At 38.9% G+C, this 20,735-nt stretch overlaps 1 protein-coding gene across 1 annotated transcript; it reads right to left on the bottom strand.

The window, feature by feature from the left end:
- Positions 1–868: 868 nt before the first annotated feature.
- Positions 869–19,029, bottom strand: DNASE2B (deoxyribonuclease 2 beta). The gene is made up of 6 exons (XM_002810672.4): positions 17,182–19,029; positions 13,807–13,984; positions 7,380–7,461; positions 4,890–5,051; positions 3,351–3,548; positions 869–1,359 (listed from the first exon to the last, which is right to left on the bottom strand). Exons 1-6 carry the CDS (start codon positions 17,304–17,306, stop codon positions 1,019–1,021), a joined length of 1,086 nt encoding a protein of 361 aa, XP_002810718.1. The 5' UTR covers positions 17,307–19,029; the 3' UTR covers positions 869–1,018.
- Between the last annotated feature and the right edge of the window lie 1,706 nt (positions 19,030–20,735).

The following is a 20,735-nucleotide window of genomic DNA, read 5'->3' on the forward strand; positions in this document are numbered from 1 at the left end:
CACAAGTTTATTATTATCCATTTATATAATAGTTACAAGTAGTGATAAGAATGCCAGAAAAAGAAACACATTGAAATTAAGATTATTGCATTTGGCTGGGTGCAGTGGCTCATACCTGTAATCCCAGCACTTTGGGAAGCCAACGTGGGAGGATTGCTTGAGCCCAGTTCAAGACCAGCTTGGGCAACAAAGCAAGACCTCATCTCTATTATTAAAAAAAAAAAAAGACTATTGCATTTGATTCTGGTTTCATTATGTTACACTTCCTTATTTCCTTCAAGTTGATGAGTCACACTTATGCAGTTTTTTCTCCTAATGTGACTTTAACATTCTTCTTGTAAAATATCACTCATTTCTGAAACTTATTTGTCTTTTTTTTTCTGGAATTCAAACTCAAATGCCACCATTATTTTTAAGTGTCATCTATGTGCCAGGCTCTGTGCTAGGTGCTTGAACATACCTAGCTATTATCTCCCTTTCATAGATTAAAAAAATCAAGGTTCAGAGAATCCAAGTGAATGGCTCAAGATCATCCAATTAGTAAGTAGTAGCTGAGAGAATGACAAATAAGTCTTAACCGTAAACCAGTGAGAAAGAACTTTAGGAGCAATATGATCAAATAGCATGGAAGAATACGCAGAGAGAGTTATTTGCTTTTCTTCAAAAAAGGGTGGGGAAGAGAGTCAGGGAAGTCTTTGTGAAGGAGATGAAATGTAATCTACTAGGTGGCCAGTCAGTCCATAAACAATTGGAGTTGACTGATGTGGAAAAATATTTTTCTTTTTATTTCCTCTGTTCTCAGTTGTGTATAATAGTTTATGTCTATGATATATAGTGCAAAGTAAATAAATTACCATTAAATAGAAGATTAAACGATAAACATGAGAGAAAAATGTTTTATTTTGTGATATGCAGGTTATGAGTATATTCACAGGCCTTTAAAATATAAAGAAGGTGTAATGGAAGAAGACCCATTGTCAAGGTTTTCAATGATAGTACCTGTGTCCTTTCACCAAGTTTAGTTACAGCTTTCATAATATAATACTAATCCTTGAAATGCTTGGTAAATATGCCAATTCTGGGTACAAATGAATCCTCCACTTCTGAAGGCTTGGTATGGACTCCGATTTAGGTCTCCAATACATGTCCAGCTATTTTTGGTGCCTTTTTGGGAAATACACCACTTGGCATGATCCTGATAAGAACTGAAATGAGAGTGTCGTGATAACTTAATTGCTTTTATATTGTAGACATGGTAAGGAAGGGAGCAGTTTGAAGGAAGCTCTTGTCCTTTTCGCTGCCAGGTTTCTGTTAACAAGTGTGTCTTCAGCCGTTGAGCCATCCAGGCTGCAAAGATGTCTAGGGTTTAGGAGGAGAAAGATAGGGAGGTTGGTATTTACACTTAGATTAGTCCCTGAAAATATACTCTGGAACGGAAATCATCTTTCACCCCTGATATGTGGATGTCGCAGGCACAATAATAACAACATAATTGAGATAGTGGATGAGAAAACATTTTGTAAATGCTAAAGTGATGTGCAAATGTAAGTTATTATCATCATTACTCTGATGATGTTGGTGTTTCCAAACATCTTCTGTTCTATAAAATGAATGAAGCAATATATGTCTTTGTCCTGGAAAGACCTTTGGAAAAAATTAGGCTAGAGAAGGAATCAGGGCCAGTTTCAAGGGACTTTGTAAATCATGCCAAAATGTTTGGATTTTCCTGAAATCAATGGGGAATTTTTAAAGGAATGTTAGTAAAGAATTAATAGAAACTGGTTTATGATCATAAATATCAGTTGAGAGGCAATGGGCAGGATGAATTGGGAAGGACGGGTTAGAAAGAAGAAAGGAAAAACATAAGGCTGTCACAATAACTGTGTCAATAAACACAGATGTGACCCATGGCAGTGGCAAAGAGTTTGGAGAAGATACAATAAATGTGAGTGTTATTAAGGATCTGGAACTGACTGAATTTGATGGTTTGATAGAAGGGTCAGAAAAAGAAGAGATGGGGAGTGGCTGGGTGACTATGCAGAATACAAGAAAAAGTAGATTTATAGGGGATGATGATGCAGTGAGTTTGGCATGTTGAACTTGATGTGGCTGTACCACCTTCAAGTAGCAATGTCTCACTTGCTGTTAAATACATCAGTCAGTATAGAGGTCTGGGGTAGAGATCAAGACTTGAGAATCATTGGAGGGCTTGCTGGAATTGCCCAGCATGGGTATGTAGAATGAGATAAGGAAAGGTAGGGGCCACATGGCAACCCAGTCACCTAAATAGTAGTCAGAGGAAGAGGAACTGGCATAAGAAACTTAGAAGTGGGAGGAAGACCAGGGGACTGCGTATTCCCCAAAATCAGTGGAGGTGAGAGTTTCAAAAAGGAAAGAATTTCAACAGTGCCACATTCTCCAGAGACTATCTCTGTCCTGTCAAGTTTGAGATCTCCAGTGCCTAACACAGGGCTTGGCTAGTAGTAGGCATTCAGTAAATTTTATTCAACGTATAAAGGATGGAAGCAAATAAGCAAGGAAGACAGTGAGGTCATCTAAGACAGCCATTGGTGACTGGGCAGAGATTCGAGTGTCTACAGACAGAAGCAAGACTGCAGTGAAGGAACATTGAGCAAGTGAAGGCCCTGATGAGTTTTAAAAAAATAAATCTGAAAGAAAAGGAAAAATAGAGCCATAGATGCTTTAGAGTTGTGGGAGGGTTTTTAGTCGTGTTTGTATGTTATGAGGAAGTAGCCTGGGGAGTGGGAGAGCTGAAACGGAACACAGAGAACAGATCAAGTGGACAAATCAAGGTATGCTGAGGCTGAGATAGGTTTCAGAGCATAGGGGGTGCATCACTTCTTTGGGGGTGGGGGAAAACCCTGCAAAAAGGAAGGAGAACAGATAAGATTGTTGGAGGGGTGGAGGGGGGGCATATTGAACTGGTTTCTCTCTAGTGATCATTGTTCTATTTATGAAGGAGAAAAGGAAGCTATGAGTGAGGGGGCAGAGTAGTGTAAAGGGCTTGAGAGTAAAGAAGACTTAAAGTAACTGCTCAGGGAATGGAAGAAATGGAGATGGCTATGGCCCCATGCCAAGCAGAGGATGGAGACTGTGAGTTTTCACTGGCCCCTGGCTGGTTGGTTGTGAGATACTTTTGTGGTTGACTCAGCAACCTGGTTATTCAAGTATAGCAGGCTGATGTTCGAACTGATCCGTGACTTTCCTTTTCGTTTGCTCCCTTTTTTCATCTCTCTTTCTCTGAATACTCAAAATATTTCTCTAAGCTATCCCTAGTCAGTTCAACAGCAGAATTATATAGCATGTTGTTTGATGATGGTCTTTCATACCGTCAAGAAAAGAATCCGACTTTGCAAAATGGAGGAATTTTTGTCCCTGGGCTGACTGAAGTGTGGTGAGGAGCCTGCCAGGAATCTCTGATGAGCTGGCCCTGGTGCACAGCTGGGGCATGTGAATGAGCTCCTGGTGAAAGGTGGCTGGGATGGAACAGCTATAGACGTTTGGGTTGCAGACCAAGAGCTGAGAATCTGAATCAAGAAACAATAAAGAAAAGTTGAGAATTAAGACAGAAATGGAAATACCTGCTGTTATTATAGATCTTGTTGTGGATTTAAAAACAAAACAACACAAAAACAAAGGCATTTCTTTCTTTAAACCAATAGCCTTCAAATAACTTTTTGTTTAAATAACTGACACCTGTTAAGCACTTCCTAGTTTCCAGACATGGTCCTACAAGTTTTACATGGGTTTATTCATTTAATCCTCACAGCAACCATATTATCAGGTAAATTCTGTTGTTATCCTTATCTTTACTTTATAGATAAATTAACTGAGAATTTACATCACACACCCAAGATTATAAAGTTTGTAATTGATGAAATTGATATTGAAACCCAGGTAACCTGGACTTGGAGACCATGTATTTTTTCTTCTAAATGTACATATACATATACAAAAGTTGAGAACTCCATGTACAAAACAGCTTTAAGAATCATCAGCTCCTCAGTGTGCATGCCTAATCTCTGTGATATTCAGCATCATTACATGATTTCAACTAGTGAGACTAGAGCTTGACTTGGGTGAGGAGCTCAGTGATCCTTGCCATAAGATGGAAATTTGATGAAAAACATTTTCTAAACCTCCTGTTTCTATATAGGCAGTTGGTTTTCACTACTATTTAGCTATGAACCTGTCCCTACTTCTCCTTTCCCACCACAGTTTGCCAAATCTAAGTATTTTTGGCTGAGCTTGAAATCTTAAAAGGAGATTATCTGGCTCAGAGGTGTCATGTTGGTGGCCTACAAGGAATATGTGGCCTGGAAAACTTCAAAAACAAAATTAAGATTGAGCTCATATTTAGAAATCAGTTTCTCTCTCTCTCTCTCTCTCTCTGACACACACACACACACACACACACACACACACACACACACCCACCCACCCTAGGTTTCTGGTACTTCATGAGAAATATGGAGATCTGTAATCATTAGGCTTGTATTCCTGTAGAGCCACAATATGATGGAGCTGAGGCTTTAAGGGAAGCTAGGTGAGTCAACACCCCAGTTTGTCACCATCCTCACTTCCTATGTAACATCTGTCTGTTTCACTCATATAGGTTATCTACCAGGCCCCTGAATACATTTGAAACTACTGCCCTGATCAAGTTCAACGACTGCACTGGTAGATTAAGAGCCAAAACCCAGTAAGCGAGCCTGCCCAAGACCTCACCATGGCAAAGCCAGCATTAGAATCTAGGTATCAGAGAGTCTATGAATAGACTAACAAATGAAGTGACACATTTATGAATATATTTCCAAATCCTTTCTTCAACATAGTTATCTGTTTTTTCTCACATACTTTAGTTTTACCTATTGTCTCATACTGGTTGTACTTGAAAGTTATGCAGATGCCACTTTGTCCATTTCGTCTCCCTGTGGGTGGATAATCATAGCCTTCTTCCGGAATTGGAGGAAACTGAGGGATGGAATGAATCAGCCAGAACCCTTGAACTCTGTTCCACAGCAGTAAACCTACCAAAGACACATTTAACAAAGATAAATCAGAAAAACAAAGCTTCTTTTATAATAGGGTTCACAGTGGCAACATTTAAGCCCATTTATGCTTCAGACTAGTGTTTTATTAGGCTGATAATCACAAGGATCATGCTTATTTTTCAAAGATTTCAAATACAATTCTGGCACATATCACATTGCCTGATTACTGATAAAAAGCCACCACAGAAAGGGAACCAAGGTAGCCATTCTGTGAAGAGTTAAGAGGAATTTCAGTTTGAAATCACAAGGAAAATTTGTTTTGGCAGAATGCAAATTTGCTAAATTGGAATTTGACCTTGTTAAACTATACAGTCACCTAGCAAGATTTAGATAGTGTCTTCACTGCTAAGCAGCTAGGCTCTTTTCAAAAGCCAACTAAAAAACAGAGTTGAAAGAGAAAATATCAAATGGAGAAATGTACTCACAATAATTTGTTATAAAAAACTGCTGCCCGTTTATTGGCAGAAGAGTCACTATTTCTACAAGCCCAATAAAAGAAGCAAAGAGAAAAAAAGGAAGCTGTGCTAAAGCATCCTAGTTAATTACATTTGTAAAAATCTCTAGAGCAAAATAAACAACATGAATGCCAATAAGGAAGAAAATAGAAAGATTTTTATTATTTTGTGACATACCAAAAAGAACTTTGTAAAACAGACATCTGACTATTTTTGTGTTTAGAAATTTATCATGGTAGGTTTGGTATGATAGCTAGACTTTCCAGTTTGCATATGACTATGCAAACATAAGATTCACTCGTGTTTGCCTAATTGTTAGATTAAAAACCAAATGCCTTCTAGTTATTTTTTTTTCAAAGTGCCTATTTTAAGAAAGCATACTGTTGTTCTTTGGGTGGAAATAGAATCAATACCTGTGTCAAAGTGGAAAATATTGAAAGTTCTGTTGTATAATGGAACTGGATAACCTTCAAGAGTTCTCTGTGCAGATGAGTGTGCCAATTTGCTGGAATCCTATCCTCCTGGTACAAATGCCATAGGATATTAGGGCATCTGTTGGCCAAGAGAACCCCTCCACTTGATATTGTGCCCTACTTCTTTACAGCCATTTCCCCAAAGCCTTGTGGCAGCTAGCAGGGTAGAGCAGGAATGGTGTGGGAGATTGTTGGAGGAGAGGTTGAAGAATGTAGCATGTTATGAAAATTGTTGGGTTCCCAGTAAATAGGGCATTCAGGAGAGCAACTTTGCTAAATAAAAAGCTTTCAAAGTTCATGACCTTTGTCAGCCATTACAAACTATATTCTAAATCAGAGGCTGCAAACTGACATCCCATGAGCCAAATCCAGCCTATGGATACATTTTATTGGGCTTGCAGAATATTTTTTAAACTTCGAATTTAGTGCCAACATTTAAAAACTGGGGAGATTTTCCACAAATATTAATTTTCAACACCTCCTGGAAAATTGTGTCCGTATCAGGCAAGTTGAATAGTAACTGTCTCCTTTCACTTGCTGACATCATTTGCCTGCTCCCTTGAAGGCATTTGAATTTGGAACCTTCTGAATACTTGTTGTCATGGAAAGTTATTTGTGATATATTAAATTGAAAAAAGATTGAAAAATAGTCATTACAGTAGTTTTGTAAAAATGTTTTAAAATATGTATTTTAGAAAAAGTAGAAAGGATTAAATATGGTTTATCTAATGGGCATTAGGATTATAGATTTTTTTGTTTACTTGTATTTTGAATTTTTCTATAGTTCACAAACACATATGCAAAGTTTAGAAATAAAAAAATTGTGAAAGTATAATAAAAATTACTATATGTGATAATGTAAATAACATGATAAAAATTAATATAAAAAGTATTTAAAATGCTTTTTCAAAAATGTATATTTCCAAGGGAACTGTATGTTAAGAAGAGCTCATTTTACTCTCTATAAATTATACTTCAATAAATCTGACTAAAATGTGTTTGTACATATATACTACATGCACATATACATATATACATATTCATATGCATATATATATATATATATATATATATATATATATATAATTGCTGGTGTGTGTGTGTGCCCTCAGTATCAGTACCTGGATTCCTGCTGCTGCAAAGCAAATATTTTAAAATATGTTAAGAAATAAAATGGGATTTCTAAAAATGAGATTGCCAAGTCAAATCATATAATTATAACCAGTGATATAGAAGTCATACATTTCAATAACTCAAATAAACTCTTAAGAAGAAAGGCTATCTATTTAGTATGGAATATAAGGATATTCAAGATGAAATATTTAAGAAAATGTTGATTTCCAATAGGAAAGAGAAACCAAGAATCTTTGTCATACCTTTGGTATGTCCATACTTTCTGCTGTAATTCACAGATTTAGGGACTCCATCGTTGTATATTAGATAGGCTGTGTTGTTACTCTGCAGGAATATATTAGGGTTATAATGGCGTAAATCTTCCACTTACAAACTCCCACAACATTTCTACCAGCTACCCAGCCTGCAATACATTGCTTTCATTAATACACATGAGAAGTCATCTATTCCCCTAATAGGCAGCTTCCCCATCAATATGAAGCCTGTGACAAGTAAGACAGGGGAAAGGAAGTCCATTTTTAACTATGCATGATTTTTACTCAAGTGACAGGAGCCCTATGCATTGTGATCTGTGTGTGAGGGCAATGTTCCTATTTCTCTTGGTTGTTTTGGAACCAAGTTTCTGATTAAGCAACCAGTGTATAATAAAGGAGTACTGAATTATTTGTTCAGGAAATGAAGTAGGAACAACCAACCAAGGATTACATCTGAGGTTTTTTCCATTGATATTATAGGCACAGTGCAGAACTGGCTGTCAGGATCTGATGTTCTCTGCCCACTTTGTGCTTCACTTCACTGCTGGGTAGTAGCGTTGTGTTTAATCAGGATTCCTCATTATCTGCTCTCCCTTCCTCCCATTATGAGAGGATTTTTCTGCAATCCATTTTTCAGTGTCACTTCACCTTTCCAACTTGATATTTTCCTGCTTAAAAAAAGTGGTGAAATTTACTGTGTGATATTGGATTTCCTCTGGTAAGGCCAAATATGAGTCAATTTTCAAACAGCCAAATCTTAGAGCCAAAATAAAGCTATTATTTCGATAGTATCTATTTTTCATGTTTTAGAAAGTTGCTAATATTTGTTCTAGGTGGTTCCATTTAATTTGTGTGATGATACAACTTTTATTGAAGCCAATAATGTCAATATTAAAAAAATCTGAGTGACATAATTAAAAGCAGGAATGGATAACCTATGTCCTTAAAAAAGGCCCTTGCTTTTTTCTTAGAAAACAAAGTCAATAAAGAAGCCTCTCATAGTTACTTAATTATATGCTGTAATAAAATTTTTTTTAAATGCACAACATGGTCTGTTGTAGCATTCTTGTCTACTGTGCTTAGGAATGCCCTGAAAAGTAAGCTGTTTTCTTACCTTCATTTTCCATAATTGATCGTAGCTACTGAATGGCATTCATATCATCATCTGGAGAACTCTGAAGAGTTAGTTACTCTATGAACTTGCACTGAATGTGGTAAGGAGGCCATTTGTGTGCCTTTGGGGTACAACATGGAGGAATTCTGGGATGATCCAGTGAGGAATTTATTTTTTATGATAAATGAAGTTTATTATTCTAACTGAGTGTAACTGCCAGCTGAGGTTAAGTGGATTGTAGCCTTAGTTGGAAGAGAGGCTGTTGATAAAGGGAAAAGATCATGGACTTAAGAGTAGGTAGATGTAGGCATGTGCCTTTAAATAGCTTTATTCCTGTAACACATATATTCAGTATTGTTTTGACTACTGAGTGTTGAACAAGAGGGGTACAGTCTCTGCCCCCTGTCTAGCAGAAAATATAGTCAGACAAGTGCAGGCAATATAGTTTGATAAATGTTTATGAAGGTGCATGGAAGATTCTTATTTGTAAAGGCAAGAGAAGGGAAACAATTCCAAATGTAACCCAGCTATTGGCCTTGGTCACCTTCACATTTGAGATTTAAATCAGTCGGTCTAATCTTGCATTTGACTCTCTGTCGGAGGTTCAATTCCAGGTCAGGGAGTGGAGGAGTAATATTCTCACAGTCACTTCTGGCACATAATTCCAGCTTCCAAAGAACACTGAGTCATACCTGGATATCACCAACTGCTGTTGCTCTCTTCTTTTGGCTCTATGCCAATCAGGCATGGAAATCAGTCCCTTTCCTGTCATTTTCCCCCCAGAACCAATCACTCAAGACATTGCATGTGGCAGGTTTTACTAAAGGTAAGAAATATTGAATGGTTTTACATCACCATAAGGCCTTACCCCAGTCTCTCTCCATGTTTCTTATGCTTTTTAATCCCTGGCTTCCTTCTGTCCCTTTTTTGTTTAGCAGAGCAGTTTGACTGTGTCTCCCTGCTAGGGTGTGGGGCTACCTTTGCACCTTCAAAGATCATTATTGTATTCCGCCAAGTGAAGGCCTATCTACTCCAACTAAGGCAAATGATAGAGGCTTTACAATGTTGCTCTTTCCTTCTTCCTCCCCTAGCAGTCTCATTGATGTGGAAAGAACAATGTAGGCATTATTTTCCCACTAATAGATATGCTCCTGGTCCCCATCCCCAACCTGGAAAGCAGAAGCAGCTGCAGGCGTTTTCATTTTATGTAATACGGTTGGCCCTTGGGTTTGAACTGCATGGGTCTATATGTATGCAGGCTTTTAAAAACATATATTGGAAAATTTAGGGGGAGATTTTTGACAATTTGAAAAAAAAACCTCACAGATGAACCACATAGCCTAGAAATATTTTTAAAAATTAAGAAAAAGTTAGATACGTCATGAATGCATACAATATATGTAGATACTAGTCTGTTTTATCATTTGCTGCCCTAAACTATGCACAAATCTATTATAAAAAGTTAAAATTCATCAAAATTTACATATACAAACATAGACCAAACATGGTGCCGTTCACAGTCAAGAAATATAAACAAACATAAATATGCAGTATTAAGTCATAACTGCATTAAATTAACTGTAGTAATACTGTACTACTGTAATAATTTGATAGCCACCTCTTGTCACCATTGAGGTGAGCTCAAGTCTTGTGAATATCTGCTGAAAATGCCACATGACACTAACAACCTCCACGTGAGCAGTTCTCTCCAGTAAATTGCATACTGTAGTCAAAAGTGATCTCTCACAGCTCTTGCGTATTTTTCATCATGTTTGGGGCAATATCAGAAACCTTGAGTAAAACCGTAGGACCTATACTGAGTGCCACTGCTGATGCTGGAAATGCTTCTAAAAAGCAAAGACAAGTCATGACATTATAAGAAGATGTTGAATTGCTTGATATATACTGCAGATTGAGGTCTGCAGCTTCAGTTGCCTGCCATTTCAAGGTAAGTGAATCCAGCATAAGAGCCATTGTGAAAAAAGAAAAGGAAATTTGTGAAGCCCTCACTGCAGCTATGCCAGTAGGCATGAAAACCTTGCACTTTTTACAAAATACTTTTATATCTTATACTTAAAATTAAAATGCAGCTTTTATATGGGTGCAAGATTGCGATAAGAAAGGAATACCATAGACTCTAATATGATTTGAGAAAAAGTGAAGTCAGTATATGACAAAGCAGAAGGAAGGTAGATCATCTAAAGCTGGAGAATTTAATACCAGCAAAGGATGGTTTGACAATTTTAGAAAGAGGTTTGGCCTAAAAAAAAAAAAAAAATTAAGATAACAGGAGAAGCAGCTTTTGCTGACCAAGAGGCAGCAGATGAATTCCCAGATGCCATCAAGAAAATCATTGAGGGGAAAGAATTTCTTCCTGAGCAGGTTTTTAATGCAGATGAAAATTCCTTATTCTGGAAAAAAGTGCCACAAAAGACATTTATTGGTAAGGAAGAGAAGCAAGCATCAGGATTTAAGGCAGGAAGGGACAGACTAACTCTACTGTTTTGTGCAAATGCAGTTGGGTTGATAATCAGGACTACACCTATCTATAAAGCTGCTAACTCTTGAGGCTTGAAGGGAAAAGATACATACCAGCTGCCAGTTGTACAATAAGAAGGCCTGGGCAACAAGAACCCTTTTTCTGAATTGGTTCCAGTGATGCCTTGGGTCTAAAGTCAGAAGGTACCTTGCCAGTAAGGAACTGCCTCTTAAAGTTCTTTTGGTATTGGATAGTGCCACTGGGCACTAAAAATCCCATGAGTTCAACACCAAAGGTGTCAAAGTTGTCCACCTGCCCCCAAACATAATGTCTCTGATTTAGCCTCTAAATCAGGTTCATAAGAACCTTTAAGGCTCATTACATATGGTGCTCTCTGGAAAGGATTGTCAGTGCTATGGAACACATGATAGAACACATGAAAGGATTACAGCGTTGAAGATGCCATTTCTGTTATAGGAAAAGCCATGAAAGCCATCAAGCCCAAAACAATACATTCCTGCTGGAAAGAACTGTGTTCAGATGTTGAGCATGACTTCACAGGATTTATGACAGAATCAATCAAGAAAGTCATGAAAGAGATTGTGGATATGGCAAGAAAGGTTGGGGGTGATGGGTTTCAAGTATGATTCTTGGAGAAATTCAAAAGCTAATAGACACCACACTAGAGAAGTTAACAGAACATAACTTATTGGAACCAGAGCCAGATGATGAGCAAGAAGACCTAGAAGAGGTGTGCAAGAACACAAATCAATATTAGACAATCTGGTAGAAGCATTCTGATCATTCAAGACTGCTTTTAGGCTGGGTGCAGTGTCTCATGTGTATAATCCCAGCACTTCAGAGGCCAATATGGGTGGATTGCTTGAGTCCAGGAGTTCGAGACCAGCCTGGGTAACATCATGAAACCCTATCTTTACCTGCCCCCTCCGCCAAAAAAAAAAAAAAAAAAAATAAGCCAGGCATGGTGGTGCATGCATGTAGTCCCAGCTACTCCAGAGGCTGAGGTGGGAGGGCCACCTGAGCCTGGGAGGTTGAGGCAACAGATAGCTCTTATGGTGCCACTGCACTGCAGCCTGGGTGTTGAATGAGATCCTGTCTCAAAAGAAAAAAATAAAAAGATTGCTTTTAACTTCTTTTACAACATGAACCCTTCTGTGATACGGGCACTGAAACTAAAGCAAATGGTGAAAAAAGGATTACTACTGTATAGAAACATTTTTGGAGAAATGAAAAAGCAAATAGATAGAATTCATTATGTATTTTCATGTGAAAGTTACACTGAGTATGCCTGCCTGTCTTGCTTCCCCTTCCACCTTCCCCACCTCTCCCATCTCTGCCACCCCCGAGATAGCAACACCAGCCCTTCCCCTTCTTCCTTCTGCTCAGCCGACTCAACAGGAAGATGACAAGGATGAAGACACTTATGATGATCCATTTCCACTTAATGAAGAGTGAATATATTCTCTCTTCCTTAATGATTTTCTTAATAATATTTTCCTTTCTCTAGCTTACTTTATTGTAAGAATATAGTATATAAGATATATAACATAAAAAATACATGTTATTTGACTATTGATGTTATCAGTAAGGCATCCAGTGAAACAGTAGGCTGTTAGTAGATACATTTTTAGGAAGTCAAAAGTTATACATACATAAATTTTTGACTGCATGAGGGCCGGCACCTCTACCCCAGCAAGGTTCAAGGGTCGGCTGTCGTCTTTTTATTCAAAGCAGGTTTGTTGAGACAAATAATTTTGAAAAGCATCTAGAAAAGTGCTTGGCACGTCACATGTTCTCAAATAGCCTACAGATAAGCTTTAACTTTATAGCTTGCCTCTGAAGGCTAGTCTTAATGGCAGGTAAATAACATGAATATTACCACACACCATGATAGTTCCGTGTGTATTTTGAGTAAATACTCAGATAAACATGTGCAGTGCCAGAGGCTAAAACAGTATTGTTGTGGGCATTAAATTACTTGACATATGTAAAGGCCCAGCATACAGTCCAGCATATTATAGGAACAGAGTCATGTTATATATTTACTTGTCTATAAGTTATTGTTAGGAAATGCATACGTGAGTATAACTGGATGTTAATCATGGCTTGATTTTACTTGCCACCTCTGGTTGGAAAGCAGTATCTTGAAACTAAGCAACAGATGGTGCCTGGAATATTGGGAGCATGCCCATAATAAGCCAGCAGGCCTACTTACCTGTGTCTCTTTGGCTGATTAGCTCATTGCCTGATAAAGTCCAGATATAGCAGGGATAATCTCCATCCAGGCAAGTTAGTTCTAGGGCCTTGAACTAGAGTCCTAATTTTCAACATATCATTTTGAAAACAATTAACTAAAAGGAAGATCAAGTAGAACCCTTTACTGAGCTCACCACCACTGATCAACACCATGATATAAACAATCCATAACTCATAGCATGTTAATCACAGATCTGTATTGCCCTGTAACAGCAGAGGCTCCTCTCCCTATTTCTATTAGATGAATAAGCAAACTGACAGACATTTTGGCAGAATTCAATATACAATTAATTCACACCTTGCCTAGTGACACCACTGGACATGGTGCCAAGTAAATTTGGCATTGCTGTAGAGTATGATGACATGTTTCCTCAGGTCTTAGTCAGATTGGCTCAGATAGTTGTCTTGAGCTGGTTCTGAGCTAACTTACTTCAAGGTGCTAGGATTGGGGATTGGGTGGGTGAACAGAAAACTCTGGTGAAGGCTTTGGATTCAGTTTTATGCATTTAATATTATTCAAGTGAACAATTAACTATATAACATACCTTAGAGGCATATGCTTCATATAGTTGCTGTAATGTCCTTCCCAAAACACTCTTGGTGGTATTCATTAGTTGCTCACTCTTCCTCCAGCTTCTAGTTGTAGAGTCTAGGTACAGGTACTCTAACCCAGTCTCTCCACTTTCCTTGTTCTGTCTTTTAGGTAACTTATAAAAAGTAAACCTAACAGACAAAATGATTATGAATTACTAACATTTATTGACTGTTTTCCTGTGGCAATAACTGTGTTACCCACTTTAATATATCTCTCACTTATGTTTCGTGGAAGGCCTCTAAGGAAAAGGATTTGCTCAAGCTCTCTGCCTCTTTCTTCACTCTTATCTTTGCTCCTCCCCAGAGAAGAAAATAAAAATCTGATTGGATATGTTCTAAGACCTTGGTTATACTGGTGGGTGGAGTCCCTGAAGTGGAAGTCCATATACATTGAGAGTGGCTCTTTCTGTTGCTTCCATGATCCATGTGGCTACAGTGGAGAGAAGGCCAAGGCCCAGACCATGCAGTTGGCTGACTGGGTATGAGATTTGGGTCTGGGCTTCAGGAGAGGTGGAAGGTACTTTGAGCCCTTGTCCTAAGCTGCATTCCTCAGCTCAGTTTATCAGAATACTCTGCCTTGATGATTCAGGGCTAAAACCAAGTAATTAAGTAGGCCCTTTCCTTCCTTTACTATTGTTTTCCGTTTGTATATCTCCCTTGGATATCTCACAGGGAGGAGAGGTAGCTCAGCCAAGACAGCATTAAGGCATTATTGGATTACCTAGCTCAGGGTTTCTCAATGTGCTCTATTCACATTTTCGGCCAGATCATTCTTTGTTGTGGGAGCTGTCCTGTGCATTGTAAGATCCCTGCCCTCTATCTATTAGATGCCAGTAGCACTGCCAAGTTGTGACAATCAAAATTGCATCCAGACATTATCAAAAATCCTCTGAGGGCAAAATTACCCTCAGTTGAGAACCACTGATCTAGCCAAATACTTTCTAATAGCATGAACCCCACCATTAACCCCTAAACGCTCACAGTGCACCAAACATTCTAATATATACACTATTACCATACAACAGTGTCACAAACCCATAAAAGCTGCACACTCTTCACTTGGTCCCCTTCGGTCTTATACTTAATTTAAGTGAACTCTTTCCTGCCCTGCTTATGCTTTCTTACAGGGTCAGTTCCTCACATGTGGCAGGAAACATGAAATTATTCTTTGGGGCTGACTTGATGGTCTCTTTCCTTAACTTTCTCAATAAATGTTAGCAGCTTGGCAACAAGTTGTTTATATTCTCTCTAACAGACATTGCTAAGTAATATGTCCATTCACTTGTGGCAAAAATGATTTTCTATATCAATCACAATTTGGTGGCCCACCAGTAAAGGGTTTGTGAACTATCAGTGTGCCGTGGCACACCAGTTGAGAGCTAGTACTTTTAAACATTTTTCCTGGGTGACTGTCTCTAATTATGTACTCAAGAGTCCTCAATCTGTTTCTAGCCTAGATCTTTCTGCTGAGGTCCAGAGAAACCTAAACTCAAAGATGTCCCATTAACCCCCAACTCTGTATTTTTGAAACCAAGTTGATAATATTTTGCTCCAAATCTGCTCATCCCACGCTATTAGGAACATATTCATGCAGTCACAGAAGCAGAAACCTAAAATTATTTCTTTTTCTTTCTTTCTTTTTTTTTGTGACAGAGTCTCACTCTTGTTGTTCAGGCTGGAGTGCAATGGCATGATCTTGGTTCACCGCAACCTCTGCCTCCTGGGTTCAAGCAATTCTCCTGCCTTAGCCTCCTGAGTAGCTGGGATTACAGGCATGCATCACCATGCCTGGCTAATTTTGTATTTTCAGTAAAGATGGAGTTTCTCCATGTTGGTCAGTCTGGTCTTGAACTCCTGACCTCAGGTGATCTGTCTGCCTCGGCCTCCTAAAGTGCTGGGATCACAGGCGTGAGCCACTGTGCCTGGCCAACCTAAAATTATTTCTTAACATCTCCCTTTCTCCTACTGGCTGCAGCCCATCCATCACCAAGTCTTTTCAGCATGTCCTTCTTTCTATTTCCATGACCGCTTCTTTAACTTGGGCCCACACCTCTTCTCATTTGTAATGCTGCAAAAGTGCTCCTGGTCTCTGTGATTCTAGGCTGCTCCCCATCCATCAGCCCTCATAGTACTGCCAATGGGTTTCCTAAAGTGCAAATCTGACCATTCCCACCCCTGCTTGAAGTCCTCCAGTAGCTCCCTTTCTATGTCAAGTTCAAACCTTGCAGCTCAGCACACAGACCCCCTGGCTGTCCCCACCTGTCTAACCTCACCTCCGGTCATCTTCCTGTATTCTCCTGAAGTTCCAGCAATACCAAACTACTTTGCAACTCCCAAATTTCCATGTTGCTTCTTGCCTCTCTACCTCCTCATTGCTCCTTCATTGGCCTGAGATGCCCTTGCACATCCCTTCTTTTTCCAGCTACTTCCTAATTGTTCTTAAAACTTAGCTCAAAAACTACATCCTCAGAGAAGCTTTCTGGGCTCTCTATTCCCCAGTGTTCCACCTATGCCCTTACCACATAACTGTGAGGTCCTTGAGGGTAGGAACCATATTTCGTTCATATTTATATTTTCAAAACTCCACACAGACCTCTGTTGAGCTCAGTAACTGATGGAAGACTGACTACTGCCTTGAGTATATCTGTGTTCTCTAGCCTGAAGTTTACACAAAAAGCTTGACACCAACCATTATGGCAAACCTAAATATCCGAATTAAAGAGTGAAAAAGTAATTAAAGCTTTAGGAGAACCCATGACTATAATGCAACACAGCATTTAATGTCTTTAACACTGTACAACAGGCCAGTGACCTACCTACCACTCATGGCAACAGCTGCCTCTGCTTCCAAACAAACTGAGGTTAGGCAAACAGTGCTGTGTGTGACCAGGTCCCCCTTCTCTTTCTCATAAGGAGCAGCACATGCTCCATTTTCAGAAAAAAAATAATCTGCCTTCTTTACTCTGTCAGTCTTTAAAAGGATGTTGGAAGTGTTCTGTTAGGAAAAGCCATGATGTAATTAAAAGAAATTGCCAGCTGACAGAAGCTGTCAGCTCAATCCCACTTCCGCGGCTACCAGCCTTGCCCCGCCAAGAACAGTGAATCAGGCCCAAGAGGGGCTGCTCAGCTCTTTTTCAGGGGGAAACTCCCTCACTCAGAAGCCTACCCCTGCCTGGGAGTTTGGCCGATTTGCACACTTTAACTTCCTTTATTTGTAAAGGGAGGAAAGAGAATGGACATTCCCCTTAGGAACTTCACAGTGAGCCAGGCCAACTCCCATACTGAGGCTGTTTGCATGCAGCAGTCCTTCCATTTCATTTACCTACCAGTCCACAGCTTTCCCTTCTTCATTTCTGCATGAAATTGTTGCTGCCTCCAGCACCCCAAAGAGGCCAAGGAAGAGCAAAGCAAAGGATGTTCTTAGCAGTCTTGCCATCATTTTCTGTTTCATTTATTTCATGCCACAGCAGGACACTTTCCCCCATAGATTGTGGAGTCTGAGTTTCAAGAAGCTCTCAGGCTGTGCTGGCTCTGACGTTTGATTCCATTTACCTGTTCTGTTCGCTGTTCGGGGCATTTTCAGAACGGGATGGATCCCATGTAATTGTGCGATTCTGTCACAACATGCCAGCGTGACTCTGGATGCCTCTGTGCTGAATTGTTGACTGGTTTGCAAAGTCATCAAAAAGTTTTGCAGAAAAAAAGGGAAACATAGTTAACTCTTGGGAGTGAATATTGTTGTATAAAATTCAGTGGGCAGGGGAACTTCATTTTAATAAGTAGATGTTAAATATATTTCAGGTCTTCTCCTGTTTGACTCAATGAATGAGAGCAAATGCAGGTGGTTCGTACATTAAACAGAAATGATAAAACCTTATGTCTTAGTAATAATTAGGATCTGTCACTTATAATAATCTCTGTCTTAAGGAACCAGTTGCTAAGGGATACTTCAAAGGGTTACTTCAAAGTAACAGTAAATTTAACTGTATTTTACCAAAGATGTTTACATATTCTCTCCATCTTCCTGGTTTTAGCCACCCAATGTGGTGCTTCACTTCAAAGAGGCTTTGGTGTCCAGTTGGCTGCTATGCAATAGGTAAACATATTGAGCACCCACTCTTCAGGTTAATAAAAAATGTTACAAACATCTATTTTGCCCAAACTATGCTTTCTCATTCTCAAAGCTGAATCTGAAGTAGAAAACCAAAAGAAAATGGCCCACTACCGTAACAACTATAAAAAGGTGAGGCCAATTTCTTTGTGAATGAGGGAAGGAGTAGATAGACTTACGAAAATAATTTCTTTAATGCATACTTTTGCATCAATTATTAAACCTGCCATTATAATAAATAGCAGTTTACATCATGCCTGGAAATAATGCTGCCCCTAATCTGTTTCTCTGATAATCACAATGATAACTATAATAGTTGCAGATCAGAGGATCCAGACCGAACTGAACCCATGTAAATCAGATTACTGCTGTGGCTGCACTAGAACTGTTCACAGTTCTCAGGATTCATAGAAAAGGGGAAGGCTTGTGTCTCTATCCTAAGACAGAGTTTTGGGAGGAGGACTCTGTACCACCTGCCCAATTACCTGTCGTGCCTGCAAAAAAGGCAGAATTCTAGGACTTATTCCAAACCTGCTACATCAGAATTCTTCCAGTTGGGCTCAAGAATCTATATTTTTAATAAGCTTATTGGTGATGTTGGTGTACCCTAAAGTTTGAAACTCACTGCCCTGAGGCCAAGACTATGCTGTATTTGGTAGATTCACAGCTTTCTGCAGGTTAAATGAAGAAATATTTTTTCTTACCCATTCCTCCACGGGTATTATTATTATTATTATTTTGAGATGAAGTTTTGCTTTTGTTGCCCAGTCTGGAGTGTACCCACCTCGGCCTGGGAATCCATCCACCTTGGCCTCCCAAAGTGCTGGGATTACAGGCATGAACCACTGTGCCTGTTCTCATTTTGTTTTATATATTTTCTTCTTGTGTTCAGAAAAAAGGATTTCAACAACCCCAACCTTTTTGTCAATTTTTAAAAATTTTCTTAAAAATTATCACCTGGACTCAGTGGCTTATGCCTGTAATCCCAAAACTTTGGGAGGCTAAGGCAGGAGGATTGCTTGAGCCCAGGAGTTCAAGACCAGCCTGGGCAACATAGCAAGAACGTATCTCTACAAACAATAAAAAAAAAAAAAATTAGCTGGGCATGGTGGCACATGCTTGTAGTCCCAGCTGTTCAGGAGGCTGAGGTGGGAGGATTGCTTGAGCCCAGGAAGTCGAGGCTGCAGTGAGCCACGATGGTACCACTGCACTTCAGCCTGGGCGACAGAGTGAGAGTGTCTCAAATATAGATATATATATATGTATGTATGTATGCATACTGAGAGAGAGAGAGAGAGAGAGAGAGATTACTCTTCTCTGTTAAAGTAAAAACAGAGTCTTGCTGTGTTGCCCAGGCTGGAGTGCAGTGGTGCAATCTCAGCTCACTGCAACCTCCACCTCCCATGTTCAAGTGATTCTCCCACCTCAGCCTCCTGGGTAGCTGGGATTACAGGTGCCCACCACCATGCCCGGCTAATTTTTGTATTTTTAGTAGAGATGGGGTTTTACCATTGGCCAGGCTGGTCTCAAATTCCTGACCTCAGATGATCTACCCGCCTCAGCTTCCCAAAGTGCTGGGATTACTGGTGTGAGCCACTGCACCCGGCCAAAATAATTTTATTTACTTATTTATTTATCTGTGAGACTTTTTGGTATTACAACTAATAACAGAAACATACCAGTAGGATTCACTGATGCATTTAGAGAATGTAAGCAAATTGTTTTCAGTTATGTAGGGCTAAAGACAGTTTGTTGAGTAGGATTTAAAATTATTCCTATTTTCTTCTCCTTATTACACACTTAGCACAGTGCCGGTAACAGTAAATGATTCATAAATGTTAGCTAAGATTATTCTTACTACAACCTGAGCTTTTCCTGTAAGGTGGTTGGGGACATCTGTATTAGAATGATATTTGCTAAATCCAATTTTATTTCAAGGTCTGGAAAGACACTGTTAGGTTGGTTTCTTTCAGATGTCACTTTCCATAAACTTCCTTATCTCCCATTATTGCTAACCTGATCATGCTGGTTGTCAGTCAACAACCTTTCTTATGCAATCACTACTGTGTCTAATACTGTACCAGACACTGAAGATCTCCAGGGATTTCAACATTACCTAAAACCTAGAGTCCAGTCTGTTTCAGTTTTTACTAAAAACAGCAAAGTAATTTGGAAAAAAACCTATGAATTTGGTGAGTGAGGAAAATGCAAACTGTGCAGAATGTTTTTCATAATATTATCTGCTTTTGAAGCCCAAGAAGTATAATGTTATGTAAGTGCCATAGTTCCTTCATAACCTGATTGCCTCTAAAAACAGTAGAAAATGCCTTCATTGTAACTTGGCCAAGTACTATATAGTGTACAAGTAAGAATTCTTTTTAGGTAATGGGCTTTTAATTTCATGATTGAAGTTTTGTAGTCACCCAATTATTCTGGAAAATCTCAGTCTTGAGCTCTTCAAATAGTGCCTCTTCCACATTCTCTTTATTATATCTTTCTAGTACATTTTATGTGTTGTTCATATATTCTAGCTCCTTGTATGTCTGCATTAATCCTTATGATTATTTATTTAGATCTGTCTTCCAGTTCTCTAATTCTCTCTTTGGCAGCATTAATCTGTTACCTAATCTATCTCTTCCAAATAACTAATTCTTTTAAAAAATATTTTCTTGAAAAATCTTTATTTTTTATTTGTACATTGACAAACTATACTTACATATATTTTAATTCTTTTTTGAGTTATGTTTAATGTGTTTCTTAATCCACTTA

This window comes from Pongo abelii, chromosome 1 (assembly GCF_028885655.2).
Source record: "Pongo abelii isolate AG06213 chromosome 1, NHGRI_mPonAbe1-v2.0_pri, whole genome shotgun sequence".
Classification (NCBI taxonomy): Eukaryota; Metazoa; Chordata; class Mammalia; order Primates; family Hominidae; genus Pongo; species Pongo abelii.